The 15,789-nt window shown below is 39.6% G+C and overlaps 1 protein-coding gene across 1 annotated transcript in view; it reads left to right on the forward strand.

Moving 5' to 3' along the window:
- Window positions 1–15,789, forward strand: part of LOC127227640 (ankyrin repeat domain-containing protein 26-like) — an 86,865-nt gene that overhangs the window by 48,234 nt on the left and 22,842 nt on the right. The window contains exons 18-21 of the mRNA XM_051192002.1: window positions 4,182–4,346; window positions 4,560–4,598; window positions 5,889–5,953; window positions 14,872–15,007. Coding sequence (XP_051047959.1) covers window positions 4,182–4,346; window positions 4,560–4,598; window positions 5,889–5,953; window positions 14,872–15,007 — 405 coding nt within the window. The remainder of the gene's footprint in view (window positions 1–4,181; window positions 4,347–4,559; window positions 4,599–5,888; window positions 5,954–14,871; window positions 15,008–15,789) is intronic.

Below are 15,789 nucleotides of genomic sequence, written 5' to 3' on the forward strand. Positions count from 1 at the left end.
TGCATTAGCCTCCCAAGTGCTATGATTACAAGTATGAATTACCACACCCAGATTAACAATTTGACTTGTAGGAATTGTCTTTCTGGAACAGGAAAATGTGACTGGAAAACACACTCAAGCACACCTTAAGGGGCCAGAAGAGGTCAGAGATGCTTGCAACAAAGCCTGATGACCTTTCAATGCCTGGGCCCCAAATGGTAGAAAGACACTCACTATGGCACATACACACATGTATGCCTGTGCATGCAAAATGAGTTTAGATCTGTAGTGTATAGATTACTTCACAATTAAAGTGTATCTAAAACATTTATTTGATAGTCTGTCTTAGGCTATTTTTGTTCAGATACTTGGAACACCTGGGCTGTGGAAGAAAGCTATTTGGCTTGCTAGCATATCCCTGTAAACAAAATACTCATACACATAAAATGAAGGAATATAGTGGGATGATGATATATTCAGTAGTTTATAATAGGTTTAGATATTAAACTAAAAATATGCAAAAAATGTGTTAAATCATTTTCTTTTCAAATAAAATCATCATATATTATTTTGAGTTGTATATGTTGGCATATGAGAAATGCACAGATCTATGGGCATAGATATATATAATTAAGAGTTATTTTATTGCTATGTTCCTTTAGCAGAATACTAGTAGTAGGTTTTGCCCTGGGGCCTACGAACCACTCAAATACTGAGTTGTTGGCCTCATTGCACAATGTCAGGTATGGTTTCCATCTTATAGAGTGATTCTTAAAACCAGTATTTTTTTTAATGTTTGGTTACTCCCATAACATTTGTGCCACTGTTGCACTAGTGGGTATATCTTACAGGCAGGTTGCTATTGTATCTTGCAGAGTTTGTGACTAGGTGAGGCTGATGATTTACTTTTTTCCTTGGTAGCCATGAATACTAGTCAGTAAGGATGAAGCTCTTACTTGAGCATCAGCCTGATTTCTCCATGTTGGATGACATAAGTAAGACATAAGTCTTACTATCAGTTTGTGGAGGGTAACCAATAGCATTGCCAATAGGCTATAATACTTGGAGGGACCTATGGGACCCTTTGGCCAATGACTAAAAAGATGTAACCCATTTCTGGTATTGGAGTTTTATTTGGTAACATGTGATGTCTAGTTGGGATATTGTCTCCCCACTATATGGTAACTCCATTTAAATTCCTTTCATATATATGACATATGACATATCATATCTATTGATATAATATAAATTATATATATATATGGCTTTTCAAAAGGTCTTAACTGTTAGTTGCCCCTCACCATATTCCCTCCTTTACCCTGTCCTCCCATCACCTTCCCTACTTAACCCTCCTATTCTAGTTTCCCCTTTATCCTTTATAATACTATCTTCTGCTTCCTCTTTCTTGGAAGCTCCTCTCCTCCCTCCTGGTCCCTTACAAGCTACCTAACCTCTGTGGTTGCTCTAAATGAAGAACATATATCTAAAGTTTAAAAGCTAACATCCACCAAGAAGAGTAAACAGGCCTGACCTACTTTGCTCAAGATGACTGTTTCTTGTTCTACCCATTTGCTTGCAAATTTCATAATTTCATTTTTCATCACTTGAATAATATTCCATTGTGTAAATGCACCACATTTTCATTATTCATTTATTAGTTGTTGGACATTTAAGTTGTTTTTATCCAATTTCTGAGTATTATAAATAGAGCAGCAATGAACATGGGTGATCAAGTGTCTCTGTGGTAGTATGTAAGTCCTTTGGGTATATGCCGAAGAGTGTTGTAGCTTTTGAGATAAATTGATTTTCAGCCTTTTGAGGAGCAAGCACAATGATTTCTCTAGTTGTTGTCTAAGTTGGCACTCTGACCAGCAATGGATGAGTATTCCCCTTTCTCCACATCATCACCAACATTTGCTATCATCTGTTTCATTAATATTGGCCATTATGACTTGGGTAAGATAAAATCTTAAAGTAGTTTTGATTCCCTGATGGCTAGAGTGTTGAACATTTTAAAGTGTTTCTCAGCCACTTGTATTTCATCTTTTGAAGACTCTCCTCTTAGTTCTGTACTCGTTTTCTTAATTGAGTGTTTATTTTCTTGATATTCAGATTTTTTTTTGGTTCTTTGTATATTCTAGATACTAACCCTCTATCAGATGTACTCCATGAGTACATGAAAATTTAAAGGTAAAATTTTACACAAGATATTTCTCACTTTTTCATGTTAAATGTTTTATTGTGTGTTTTCTTTCTCCATTTTGTATGTGAGGGAGGGTTATACATGTGTATTATGAACATTTTGCACTTGTAGCACATATATGTGATGGTTCTCTTAAAACTGTGTGTGTATGAGTATGGAAGCCAGATATTGGCGTCAGGAATCATCTCCTCTGGTGATCCATTTTTAGGCAGATCTCCCAGTCAAACCCAAAGCTAGTTTTCAAGACATTTTCCTCGGGGCTTCCCTGTCTCCACTTCAGAGGCTGGAATTACAGAAGATTTCCATGTGCCCCCTGGTTTTGTGGGTTCTAGGGATCTGAATTGGCAGGTGCTTTAACTTCTGAACCATCCCCCAACTTCTCTGTCATGTAATTTTAAACATCTCTTTAATTAATCACATATCTTAAAAGTAAAACCAAAATTGTAGCCCCAATCTAGTTATTTCTCCCATGTACAAGGGTCATTGCTTGTAGGCGGAGAGATTGGGCTTTCAGTGTAGTGTTCAAAGTTAGCATGGCATTCATTTTTGGTTACTCACTTCTGTTCCACAAGTTTCTAGAAAATACCTAACTGCCAGTTCACTTTTTTTTTCCTTTTTTTTTTTTTTTTTTTTTTTTTTTTTTTTTTTTCCTTTCTAGTGTTCATAACTTTTTGTTTTTCTTTTTTCTTTTATATGTATTCATATGTTGCATCCCAACTGCATTTTTCCCTCCATCCTCTCCTCCAAGTCTCTTACCTCTACCTCACCTCTCCCCAAGGGATCCATTCCTCCTCCATTTCCCTTCAGAAAAGGGCAGGCCTCACAGGGGTATCAACCAAACATGATATAAACAAGTTATAAAAAGACTAGGCACATCTCTCCTTTTAAGGCTGGATGAGGCAATTCAGTAAGAGGAAAAGGGTCCCAAAATTAGGCAAAAGAGTCAGAGACAGCACCCACTCCCACTATTAGGAGTCCCATGACAAGCTACATGACCATAACATATATGCAGAGGATCTAGTGCAGACCCATATAGGCTCTGGGATTGTTGCTTCAGTCTCTGTGAGCCTTTATGAGCCCTGGTTAGTTGGTTCTGCATGCCATTTTCTGTGGTGTTTTGACCCCTCTGGCTCTTCCTTGAGTTTCCCCAAGTTCTGCCTCAGTTTGTCTATGGGTCTCCACATCCGTTCCCATTGGTTGCTGGATGAAGCCTCTGATGATGACTGGGCTAGGCTCTGGTCTGAGTACAGCAGGTTATTATTAGGAATCATTTTATTGCCTTTTTTATGCCCATTGTGTTTGGTTCTATCCTTGGCAGAGTCAGACATGGGCTCCCTCTCATGGCATGGGCCTCAGTTTGAACCAGACATTGATTGGCCATTCCTACAAGTTGTGTGCCATCTTTACCCCAACACATCTTGTAGGTAGGATACAATGTAGGTCAAATATTTTGTGACTGGGTTGATGTCCCAGTCCCTCCACTGGAAGACTTACATGGTTACAGAAGATGGTCAATTCTAGCTCTGTATCCCCCATTACTAGCAGACTTCACTAGGGTCAGCCTCATAGATTCCAGGAAATTTCCATTACAATAGGTTTTTACCTTGCCCCCCTAATGCCTCCAATTCCAGACTGGGAGAGCTACCGGTTCTAATCTTTACATTTACATTCTATCCTCTATCCGAGAAGTGGTTTTTTCCCTCATCTTTTCCTGCTAAGTGCCTCTTCTGTAGCCCCCATCCTCTGGAAACCCTTCCGTGTTCTCAGAGAAGGGTTTTCCTATGCCAGCTCTTGCATATAGCTCTGCACCAGGCTGTTTGGCATCTGTCTTTAAGCAAGGAGTATCTGTTTCCTCACCTTTAGCTACTACTTTATAACTTCTTTTAACTAATAAGTGAAGTGAGATGGGGAAGAGTTGGAAAGTTATAACATTGTTTTTAGAACTTTTGTCCATAGAATTATTAGTCTGTATTGTCTTTTGTGACTTTTTTAAAATTAGTGGTTCAGCCTTGAATATAAAAGAAGAAAAGAAAAGAGGATGTGAAAAATGGTCTTCTGGAGACTTTGTGACTGAACTGACATCTGAGAAGTTTGAGTTGGCAGCTGATCTCCTGAGAGTGAAGGATACTTGGAGTTTAAATGACAGCAACCCAAGTAAAGGAAGGTAAAAACTGTAAAGGTCCCATGAAGGAAGGGGTAGCAGCAGTTCCTTTTTCTGTAAATAAAGCAAGTTGATTTTCTTTTCACATTCAAATGTCTTATAGAAAATGACTATAAACAGCCTATAAACTTTATGATCCAGAGGAATTAATGACACCTGCAGAGAATTAGTATTTTTGTATTTTGTCTGAAATGATTCTATGTTCTTCTTTTTCAGGCCTGCAAAGGAAGAATCAAAGGAAAAGCACAAGGTATTGTAAAAATCAAAACCACATTTTGGTAGTGGGAACAGAGAACACCCCACAGAGCCCTTAGCAGCCCCCTGTAGTGGGAACATCCTAGCTTCATCACACCCTGGGAGGAACCACAGCTTCTGCAACTGCCCACCAGCATCACCATAATCTGGCAACCACCAGTGCTGCCCTCAGCACTGCCCACACACACATGCAGGGTGCAGTGGCCTCACAGAGGATATGCTCAGCTGTGCAGACAAGAAGGGCATACCAAGGAAGACTTGGGAAGACTTGTGTAAGATAAAAGTATGTTTTCACTAAGAGGAATGATACCAAGGGAGATATGTTCTGGCACTAGAAGAATCAGTCTAGCAAGTCACTTTGCTCTGTAGGAGAAAGGGGTCTGGAAGGAGCAAATTTTTTGGTTCAGGTAGTTATCCAGCTAAAGAGAGTAGAAATGTCACAGGCCTCAACCACTGCCAGTGCTATTCAGGCCCCAGGACAGGTCCACATTCAACCTGCAGATTCCACCAACATTGGGATCTGGAGTGAGAACTGCTAAAGCCAGGCTGAACAATGCCAGCAAAGCCCCCACTGCAGCAAAGGTTCCAGCCTCCCTGCATGCAGTGCCTTGTGGGTTGCCACAGTGTTAATAGCCAGAGTGTACTGAATGACAGTGGCCACAGTCCTATGGGGGTCTTCTCCACTTGCTGGAGACAGCAGAGAGGAAGCCTAGGGAGAGGATGAGGGAACTCAAGGAGATGAAACCCAAGGACAGCAGTCACCTCAAAAAGGTCCCACCATCATTTCAAGTATGGACTCAGGTGCCAGAAATCCACAGACTTTGACATGGAAAAGAGGCAAAACAGCAGTGGGGCTGAGCAAATGATGCTTGGCCATGTCTGCTGGCACAGGGATTAGTCCAGTGCAACAAACAAACCAAAGATCAGACTGGAAGACCTTGAGTGACTGGTTCCTTGTTCATCTGATAGCTAGACTAGCTGCCATATCTACACCACACATGGTTTTTAATGGGTACAACAAGGCATACATGTAGGCAAAACACTCAGACACTATGGGGGGAAGGCATAGAACCTTCTGTTTACATTTTCTTAAAAAAAAAAAAAAAGCATTTGCTACAAAGAGAGATGAGAATCAGAAGCCAGTGATAAAGCTACCTTTTGACAAATACCAGTACTTTTGGGACTGCCCACATTTCTGCTTAGATATATCATTCTTTTGTGGCTGTATGCAGTATCACTGTCTGTGAATACTGTCACCTGGTGTAGTTTGTTTTACATATAGGTCAGAAGAGAAATGAATGCTATGGAAGACACTGATGACCTAACTCAGTCATCTGGGCAGTGCTCAGAGGATGGTAAGTTGCCTGGCCCTCATTATCAGGGTACTGGGCTAGTATCCAAATAACTTTTTTTCCCTTATTAAAAATAGATTTTTGTTTCTCACATAATATATCCTGATTATAGCTTACCCTCCTTCTACTTCTTCTAGTTCCTTCCCCCCTCCCATCCAAATCCACTCCTTTTCTGACTTTCATTAGAAAACAAACAGGCTTCTAAGGGATTATATATATATATATATATATGTATGTATGTTCCAACATCTCTCCCTGTCCACACATTGGCTGTAGGTCTCTGATTTGTACACATCTGTTGCAGGAGGAAACTTCTCTGAGGATGGCTGAGCCAGGGACTGATCTGAGTGTTGCAGAATGTCATTAGGAGTCATTTTATTGTTATATTTTTTGTTTGTTTTTAGAATGGTATTATTTGGTTTTACCCTAGGTTTCTGGGCTATCTACTCTCAGGATCTTAGTCATCCAAGCAATGTCAAGTTTGGGCTCAATTTCATGGAGTAGACCTTAAGTCAAATCATATATTGATTGGTAATTCACACAAGCTTTGTACCTCCATTGTCTTGCGTATCTCACAGGCAGGACACCATTGTAGACCAAAGGGTTTGTGCCTGAGTTAGTGTTTTCATTTCTTCTTTTGTAGCTTTTCTTTCTTCTTTCATACCCTTCCTTGTTACTTTCCTGTACCAAAGATGCCAGAACATAAGGGTGAAGGCTCTCTCTCTCAACTTCTCCGTGTTCAATGAGTTGTGTAAGCATTCTCTTCAGCATTGGGGGCTTGCTGTTAGCTTGTAGAGAGCAACTTATAGTCTTGGCAATAGCCTGGGTTGTTTGAGGATTCTCATAGGATTCCTATGGCAAACAACTCAGATGTTGTAACCCAAGCCTGGTATTAGAGGCTTCTTTTGGTGACAAGAGATGTCCAGTTGGGGCTCTGTTTCCCCTTTCATTTGGTGGTTTCATTTACATCTCCTTCACATATGCATATATTTGGGAAGCTTCTACTGTGCTGGGTTTCCATTCTACCCTCAAATGGCCCTGATTTCCAGGTATCTCTCCCCAAATTCCCTCCCTCATCCTCCTTTTTCTTTCCCCTCTCCATCTGATCCTTTCATTCGAGTCCCTTACCTCCAGCCAGAATTCATCCATAACTCTCTATTCTATTTCCCTTTCCTAGGGAGATTTGTCTGCCCCACACCAGCTCCATACTCTATAGCTATTCTCTGCAGTTCTACAGATTGTAACTTGGTTATCATTGACTTAACAGCTAATGGAATACATTTGTCTTTCTGGGTCTGGGTTACTTCACTCAGGATGAATTTTTCAAGTTCCATTCATTTACCTGTGAATTTCAGGATTTCATTTTTAATGACTGAGTAATATTCCATTGTGTAAATGTACATTTTCTTTATCCACTCATCTGTTAGGATATATCAAGGTTGTTTCCAAATTTTGGCTATTATAAATAGATTAGCAATGAATATGGATGAGCAAATGTCCTTCTGGTAGAATGGAACATCCTTTGGGTATATGCCCAAGAATGGTATAGCTAGATCTTGAGGTAGACCAATTCCCATCTTCCTGAGGAACCACTACACTGATTTCTATAGTGGCTGTACTCCTACAAACAATGGATGAGTGTTTCCCTTACTCCACATCCTCTCCAGTATGAGCTGTCACTTGAGTTATTGATCTTAGCCATTCTGACTGGTGTAAGATGAAATCTCAAAGTAATTTTTAGTAGTAGTAGTGGTTTTTAAAGAATGTCTCCTGGTCCCCCCCCCCCTTTTTTATCTATAATGTTGTTAATTTGAATCATCTTGCTCTGCCTTTTAGTTAATTTGGATAAGGGTTTGTCAATCATTGATTTTTCTCAAAAACCAACTTTTCATTTCCTTGATTCTTTTATTATTTTTTGCTGTTGTTTGTTTCTAATTTACTGATTTCATCCCTGTATTTGATTACTTCTTGCCATTTACTCCTTTTGGATATGATTTCTTCATTTGGTTCTAGAGTTTTCTGGAGTGCCATCAAGTTACTAGTATGAGATCACTCTAGTTTTTTATTTAGGCACATGATGCTATGAATTTGCCTCTCAGAACTGTCTTCATTGTGTTCCATAAGTTTGCATATATTATGTATCCATTTTCATCCAATTCTAGAAACCCTTTCATAATTTCTGTCTTGACCCATTTTTCAATATTCATTTTCTATGAGTCCATAAGCTTTGTGTTGTTTCTGTTGTTGTTGATATCCTGCTTTAAACCCTTGGTGGTCTGACAGGATTCAGGGAGTTATTTCAACTTTCTTGTATCTACTGAGACTTGCTTTGTGTCTGAGCATGTGGTTAGTTTGGGAGAAAAGTCCATGAGCTGCTGTTTTTGTGTTCATAGGAATTGTTCTGTAATATGTTAGATCCATTTGATTTATAACATCAGTTAGCTCCAGCATTTCTGTTTAGACTTATCTAACTGACCTATCTATCGGTGGAAGTGGTACACTGAAATCTTCCACTATCAGTGTGTGAGTAAAGGTCAATGTGTGATTTAAGCTATAGTGGTGTTTATTTCACAAACTTGGCTATCTTCATGTTTGGTGCATACATGTTAAGAATTGCTCTGTATTCTCTGTATTCTTGGTGGGTTCTTCCTTTGAGGAGAGTATAGTATCCTTTCCTATCTCTTCTGGTTAGTTTTGGTTTTAAGTTTATTTTTCAGATATTAATGTGACTGCACCAGTTTGTTTCTCAGGTCCATTTGGTATATCTTTTTCCATTCTTTTACCCTGAGGTGATGCCTATCCTTGGTGTTAAGTTTTGTTTCTTGGAGGCAGAAAAGGATGGATCCTGTTTTGTATTTGATTCTGTTAGTCTGTGTCTTTTTATTGGGGAATTGAGACCATTGATGTTAAAATATTCATAAGCAGTATTTGCTGATTCCCGTTATTTTGTTGTTGGTGGTGTGTGTGTGTGTGTTTCCTTTCTTATTTGCTCATTAGGATTGTTTATTCCTTGTGTTTTGGGAGGTGTGGTAAATTTCTCTAGTTTGGAGTTTTTCTTTCTAGTGCTTTCTATACGGCTTGATTTGGAGAAAAATTTTGCTTAAATTTGGTTTTATCATGGACTGTCTTATTTTCTCCATCTATGGCGATTGACACTTTTTGTGGGTATTGTATTCTGGGCTGGCATCAGTGGTCTCTTAGACTCTATAGAACATCCATACAGGCCCTTCTGGCTTTTAGAGTCTCCATTGAGAAGTCAAGTGTTATTCTAACAGGTCTGCCTTTATTTGTTACTCCATCTTTATCCCTTGTAGGTTTTAACATTCTTTCTTTTTTCTGTATGTTTAGTATTTTAATTATTATGTGCTGAGGGAAATTTCTTTTCTTGTCCAGTCTATTTGGTGTTCTGTGTGCACTTGTACCATGATAGAAATCACCTTCTTTGGGTTAGAGAAACTTTTTCCATGATTTTGTTAAAAAATACTTTTAGTGCCTTTGACCTGGGTTGTTTCTTCTTCTTCTTCTTCTTCTTCTTCTTCTTCTTCTTCTTCTTCTTCTTCTTCTTCTTCTTCTTCTTCTTCTTCTTCTTCTTCTATCCCTATTATTGTTAGATTTGTTCTTTGCAATAGTTTGTTTTTGTATTTTTTTTCTTTTCCTTTCTTTCTTTTTACTCAGTGAAGTTTTTGTAGGAATTTTTTGTTGTTGTTTTAGATTTAACAAGGTATCAATTTCTCCTATTCTGTCTTCAGTGCCTGAGATTCTCTCTTCTATCTCTTATATCTGTTAGTGAGGCTTGCCTCTGAGGTTCCTGTTTCAGGTCCTAAATTTTTTTATTTCCAGTTTTATTTTAGTTTGAGTTTTCTTCATTGGTTGAATTTCCACTTTTAAATCTTGAACTGTTTTATTCATTTCCTCCCACTGTTTGTTTGCGTTCCCATAGATTTCTTTAAGGAATTTATTAATTTACACATTAAGGTCCTCTATCATATTCATAAGGGCTTTGTTAAGGTCTTAGTCTTGTGCTTCTGGTACGCTGCATTCTCGGGGCCTACTGTGGTAGGGTTGCCAGGCTGTAGTAGAGACATACAATCCTAGCTATTAATTGCTTGTATTTTTATGTTGGTATCTACTGTAATTCTAGATGCTGATATCTGGTCTTGTCTTTGTTGGGCGGGTTGGTCTGTTCCTTGGTTTCTATTGCCCTCTCTGGTTTTTAGAAGATTGTGGTAGCTGTGTGTTACCTAGTAGGGAATTCTAAGATCCTGAGAGGTGGCCGTGGGGGCTCTAGGAAATATATGTTTGTGGGTATTGGTATCGGGAATTGGAGATGAGCTGGGGGAAGGTGAGGGAGTCTACAGGAGGGAGGGTGTCCTAGCAGGATCTGTTTAGTCCCCTGGGAATGGCAGCAGAATGAGGAGAGGCTCACTACAACAGGTAGTCTGCTACAGATGAGACTGGGAGATTGGACTCGGAGGAGAGTGGGGAGAGTGAATATCTGAAGCTTGTCTGCCTGCTTCTCTGGCAGGTTTGGCTAGTGGGTTCCCAGGGAATGCCTGCTGGAGTTTGGAGCTGGGGTAACAAGATGAGTGGGGGGAAAAGATTGGAAGAGAAGTCTACATGATCAAATGGAGATGTGGGCAAAGAGGAGGGAGAGGCTGCAGCAGGTGATGCACTACAGAGATGGGAGTGAGACCGGGGATTGGTCTTGGAGGAAAGGAAAGAGAGATGAAGATCTTCAGTTAGCCTACTCATTTCCTTCACTTGCATGGCTGACATGTTCCCAAGAAATCAACTTAAATGAAGTGGAATGACAGGGACCTTTCAATATATTTCAGAAATATATGTATACATTGCTGAACATTGAACCATTAAATACTGATGTGTTACAGTGCTGTTCATATCAAAATGTATTTGGATTATTTTAAGATTTTTAAAATTTTAATTATGTATGTGTGTTGTGATTATATACATGTCTGTGCAGGTTTCTAAGGAGTCAGAGGTCTCTAGAGCTGGAGTTAGAGGCAGTTGTGTAGCCCAGTGTGGGTGCTAGGAACTGAACTCTGTCCTCTACAAGGTGCTCCTGATTAACAGCCCAAAGTGTCTGCTGTTAAAATAGAGCAAAAGCAAGTACACAGTCTCCATGAAAGAGTCATAACGATTCCTTCTGTTCTCAGTGTGAGTGGCATTCCAAGTCTTTCTGTTGATTCTACTTCTATTCTATGTGTACGTGTGAGCACTCAGGCACACTCATGTTCAAATATACCACACACACACACACATATACACATATATGCAAGAACACACACACAAATATCCCTTATAGGTCTACTTCTGTTTTGTATTTTATTTTCAAACACTATTAAAATGCTTATAAACTGGTATGGTTTGTACAGTCCTGTTCTTACTGCTGATTAGGAATATCTGAACAAGCCAGGTGGTGATGGCACATAATATAGATATGAAAATTTTGTTTTGGAATGGATTTTCATTTATTGATACAATTAAGGTCAATTTTGTGATATGTATAGTTCTCCTTTTGTTTAGGTATTGTGTTTGCATAGCTCATTTAGGAATGTAATGTATAATTTAGTACAGATTATAGATAATTACCTATGATAGTCAAAGCTTAGAATTAAGCTAGTTTTTCAAGATACACAGAGATGTATTTAAGATGAATAGGCATTCTTCAAATCTTTCAAAAACCTACAGAATATGGCATTTAAAATGGTTTAGGGTTTTTCTTGACAGTGAGACATAATTGTTCCTGGCAACACCACCTACATCAGAAAGGAAGATGGACATCGAAGAAAGAGTTTGCTTCCAGTATGGCAAGACTAGCCATTTGGACAAGATACTGCTCTTGTCTGGACTGTTTGACTTTATGCTATATAAACTGGACATGCAGGACCCACAGAAAAGTGATGCTGATTCAAGATGGACATTGCTACAGGGTTCCTGCTTCATATAAGAGGCTGCCAGACATTCTGCAGGACACAGAGAAAAATGACTGACAAACTGCCAATACAAGAAGGCAGTTTAAAGTTTCCTGCTTTGCTGAAGAGTCTGCCAGACACACTATGGCCTATGGGCTGAAGATGGAAGATTACAGAAGAATTTCAGGTGACTGAAAAAGGCAAGATGTCTCTGTCACTTCTAGAGTTTATATACTATCCTTCTGTGGTCTTTGAAGGAGTTGAAGACAGATAGTTATGGTTATAGTTTTCCTTAGTTAGGATTCAATGATAAGGTACATATAGGACTTTAGACTCACCAAGATAAAATAGATGATGGAATATTTTCTTCAAATCTTACTAAATGTTAATGGACAAAATATTGTTAACTGTGATTCTTACTTGATAACTGTTGTGTTATATATTTTGCTATGTTAAGCTTAAAACCCTTCTTTTTATTTAGACAGAAAAGAGGAGATGATGGGCGATGTCATTATGTATATATGTTTCTCATACTGGTTTAATGAATAAAGCACTGTTGGCCAATAGGAAAGCAAGATAGGCGGGACTAGGAGGAAAGAGGAAGTAGGAAGGAGGGTCAAGATGGAGAGTCTGGAGAAAGCAGAATACCGGCCGGCTCCCCGGTAAGAGAAATACATAGATTTGCAGAAATGGGTTAATACTTAAGACAGAGCTAGCCGATAAGAAACAAGTAATGGGCCAACAGCATTATATCTAATACAGAGTCTCAGTGCATTAATTGGGGCTGGTGCAGCAGCGGGACCAGACCAGCAGCGGCGGGCAGAAAAACCTTACTTGTTACAGGCACATGCCTGTAATCCCAGCAGAGGCAGGCAGATCTCTGTGAATTCGAGGTCAGCCTGGTCTACAAAGCTACACAGAGGGACCCTGTCTTGAAAAGAAAGAAAGAAAGAAAGAAAGAAAGAAAGAAAGAAAGAAAGAAAGAAAGAAAGAAAGAAAGAGGAAGGAAGGAAGGAAGGAAGGAAGGAAGGAAGGAAGGAAGGAAGGAAGGAAGAAAGAAAGAAAGAAAGAAAGAAAGAAAGAAAGAAAGAAAGAAAGAAAGAGACATCAGAACAGTGCTGACTCTAGAATTTAATGAAGACCACTGCTGGATGAACTGTGTTTGCCCTGCTTGTCTGGCAGAAAGAGACTGTCCTTCTTCTCCTGGCACAGTTACTGTTCTCCGCTTGCAGTAAAAGAGGCTTTGAAGGTCTTCAGTGTTCTGTCCTGTGATCCCTGCCCATCTTCCTTTTAACAGACTCCTCTTTAACATTTCTCATATAGTCTCCTGGGCCATGTTCCTTCTCTTTGGGTCACAGCCTAGCACTCTCTTATGAAAGGCAACTGAAACATTTGAGAGACTACCTTCATTTGTTTCCTATGATATCAGACAAATCATCATCTTCAAAATTGCTGTTTCACATGCTGTTTGTGTTTGGGGTTCCTCCAGATAAAGATGAAGTCTGCACCTTTCACTCCACTGTCGATGGAAGCAACTTGCAATGGAGTCTCAGTAATGTGCTATGATGCAGTGTGCTCTTCACTCTGACTGACTGCTGTCTCCCTGCGCTCCTCAGCATAGCCATCTCTTTCTCTGAACAGTATTCTGGGGCCTATTGCAGATCAAGTTCCCTTGGGTGATAGCAGACATTTTCTTACAGCAGCTATCAGAATTATAATGGTTATTTTATTAATCTTTTCTTCTCCACTAGACTTTAAACAACAGCAGAATTTCTTTCTTCATTTTATTTGCAGACTCTTGTATCCTGTGTTGCGTATTGTAGATATCCAGTATGCATTTGTTCAGTGTAGGAATGAGTGAATAGTTCCTCTCTGGTACAGCATCTTGAAATTCTGGGATTTGGTTCATTCACACAGGCAGCGTTACATAGAATAAGGCTTGTAAAACAGAAATAGTCAGCTGGAAAGGAAACACACAGTTCCCTTCAGAAACTGCAGTTTGTTAGGAGAATGGGCCTCCAAGCTGGAGAGAGAACACTAGGCGAAAAGAGCACAATATACAGAGATCCTTTTTTTTATTTTACATGTCGATCCCAGTTCCCTCTTCCTCCCTCCCTCCCTCCGGCTCAGCCATTAAAGTCTAGGCTCACAACCAAAAACATATACAGAGATCTTAACATGATGAGACTTTAAAGGGAAGAAGCACTTCGCTTTCAAACCTGGAGTGAGAATAAAGCTAATCGAGGTGGCATGCATCTTTATCCTAGCAGAGACAGGCTGATCTCTGAGTTTGAGGACAGCCTGGACTACATAGTATTACTTACTCTGTCTCAAAAATAAAAGAGTGAGAATAAGGAAGAGAAAGAGAAAGGAAGGGCTGTCACAATAGCCTTCAGAACGCATCTCTGAGCAAAATCCCAAGAACAAAGGAAGGATCCGACTTGTATAATTTGAAGGAAGGGGGTATTTGACAGGAAAACCTGCATGGCATGATTTAGTTCAGCATGACAAAGAACATGGAAGAGACAGAAGCAGGAATTAAGAGCTGTCGAGTCACTGCACAGACTGCTAAACTCTATCCCAGAGAGAGCTTGAAGACGTGTGCCTTCTCAGGCTGTGAGATTTGGCTTGTTTTTTATTTGCCTATTTGTTTTCTGAAGAGAGAGAGAGAAAAGTGGTTTTGAATTGGATGGCTGGGGAGGTGGGAAGGATCTGGTAGAAGATACAGGGAGGGGGAGCCATGATCAGAATATATTCTATAAAAAAATAATCTATTTAATTTGTTTTGTTTTGTTTTGTTTTGTTTTTCCAGACAGGGTTTCTCTGTGTAGCCTTGGCTGTCCTGTAACTCACTCTGTGAACCAGACCCCGGCCTGAAACTCAGAGATCTGCCTGCCTCTGCCTCCTGAGTGCTGGGATTAAAGACATGTGCCACCACCAGGTTATTTTCAATTTAAAAAAAAAAAGTGACCCCTGTCTGTGTTACAGAGGCAGACCTGTGTTCCAAAAGACAGCAAGCACAAACTGAAAAGGAATCCTGTGAGCTACTTTCAAGGAAAACTGGAAACATGGAAAACAGTGTAGCGGGAGAAGAGGTGTTGAAAACAGAGCCAGTGAGATCCAGGTTAGACCACAAAGGCTTGAGGATTTGAGGCTAATTGGTTTGTAGATGATGAAGACTTACTTTCTATGGCAGATGTTCGGAAAGGATCTATGAAACTGCTGACTATGTAACTAGCTCCTCTGGGGTTTTGAATAGGGAGAAACTTCCTTGTCTTGTGAAGTGTAAAATCCATACAAATGCCATAACAGGCCATTGCCCCTACATATTTCCGATAATTATCGTTACAAGTCACAATTTTAACAGCTCTATAGGAGCCTACTGCATAGGATTCTTGTTACTTACTCAGCAATGAGATTTTGGCAGTCCTCATGTAATTTTTAAAGGAATGATATAGAAGAGACTCAAGGTAAGAGAATTGATTCTATAAAAGGATTTGTTGATAAATTTGCTTAGGAGACATTTAAAGGGAGAATTTGGGAGCACAGCCTGTTAGAGATAAACAAAATTTATGATGCTTGAATATAAGTATTTGTTCATTGGGATCGACTAGCCATTGGGCCCATCCGTTAAGAACATGCTCGAGGGGACCTTGATAGGACCACAACCTTGTGTGCCTTTAAATCCCTTGTGCTTTTATTAGGAAAAACAAAATTCTACCACATAGGCAAGATGATCCTAGGTAACAATGATTAAGAAATTATCATTAAGAACATCACATCTGCCTGCATGACCAGGTTTGCAGTCCTCTGTCTCTGTTTAAATTGTTCAGAGTGCAACCTAGGGCCAGGACCTAAACGATATTTAAGGATGACAGAGTATGTAAATGCATAAGCCTAAGGTGT

Source organism: Phodopus roborovskii, unplaced genomic scaffold (assembly GCF_943737965.1).
Source record: "Phodopus roborovskii unplaced genomic scaffold, PHOROB, whole genome shotgun sequence".
Taxonomy (NCBI): Eukaryota; Metazoa; Chordata; class Mammalia; order Rodentia; family Cricetidae; genus Phodopus; species Phodopus roborovskii.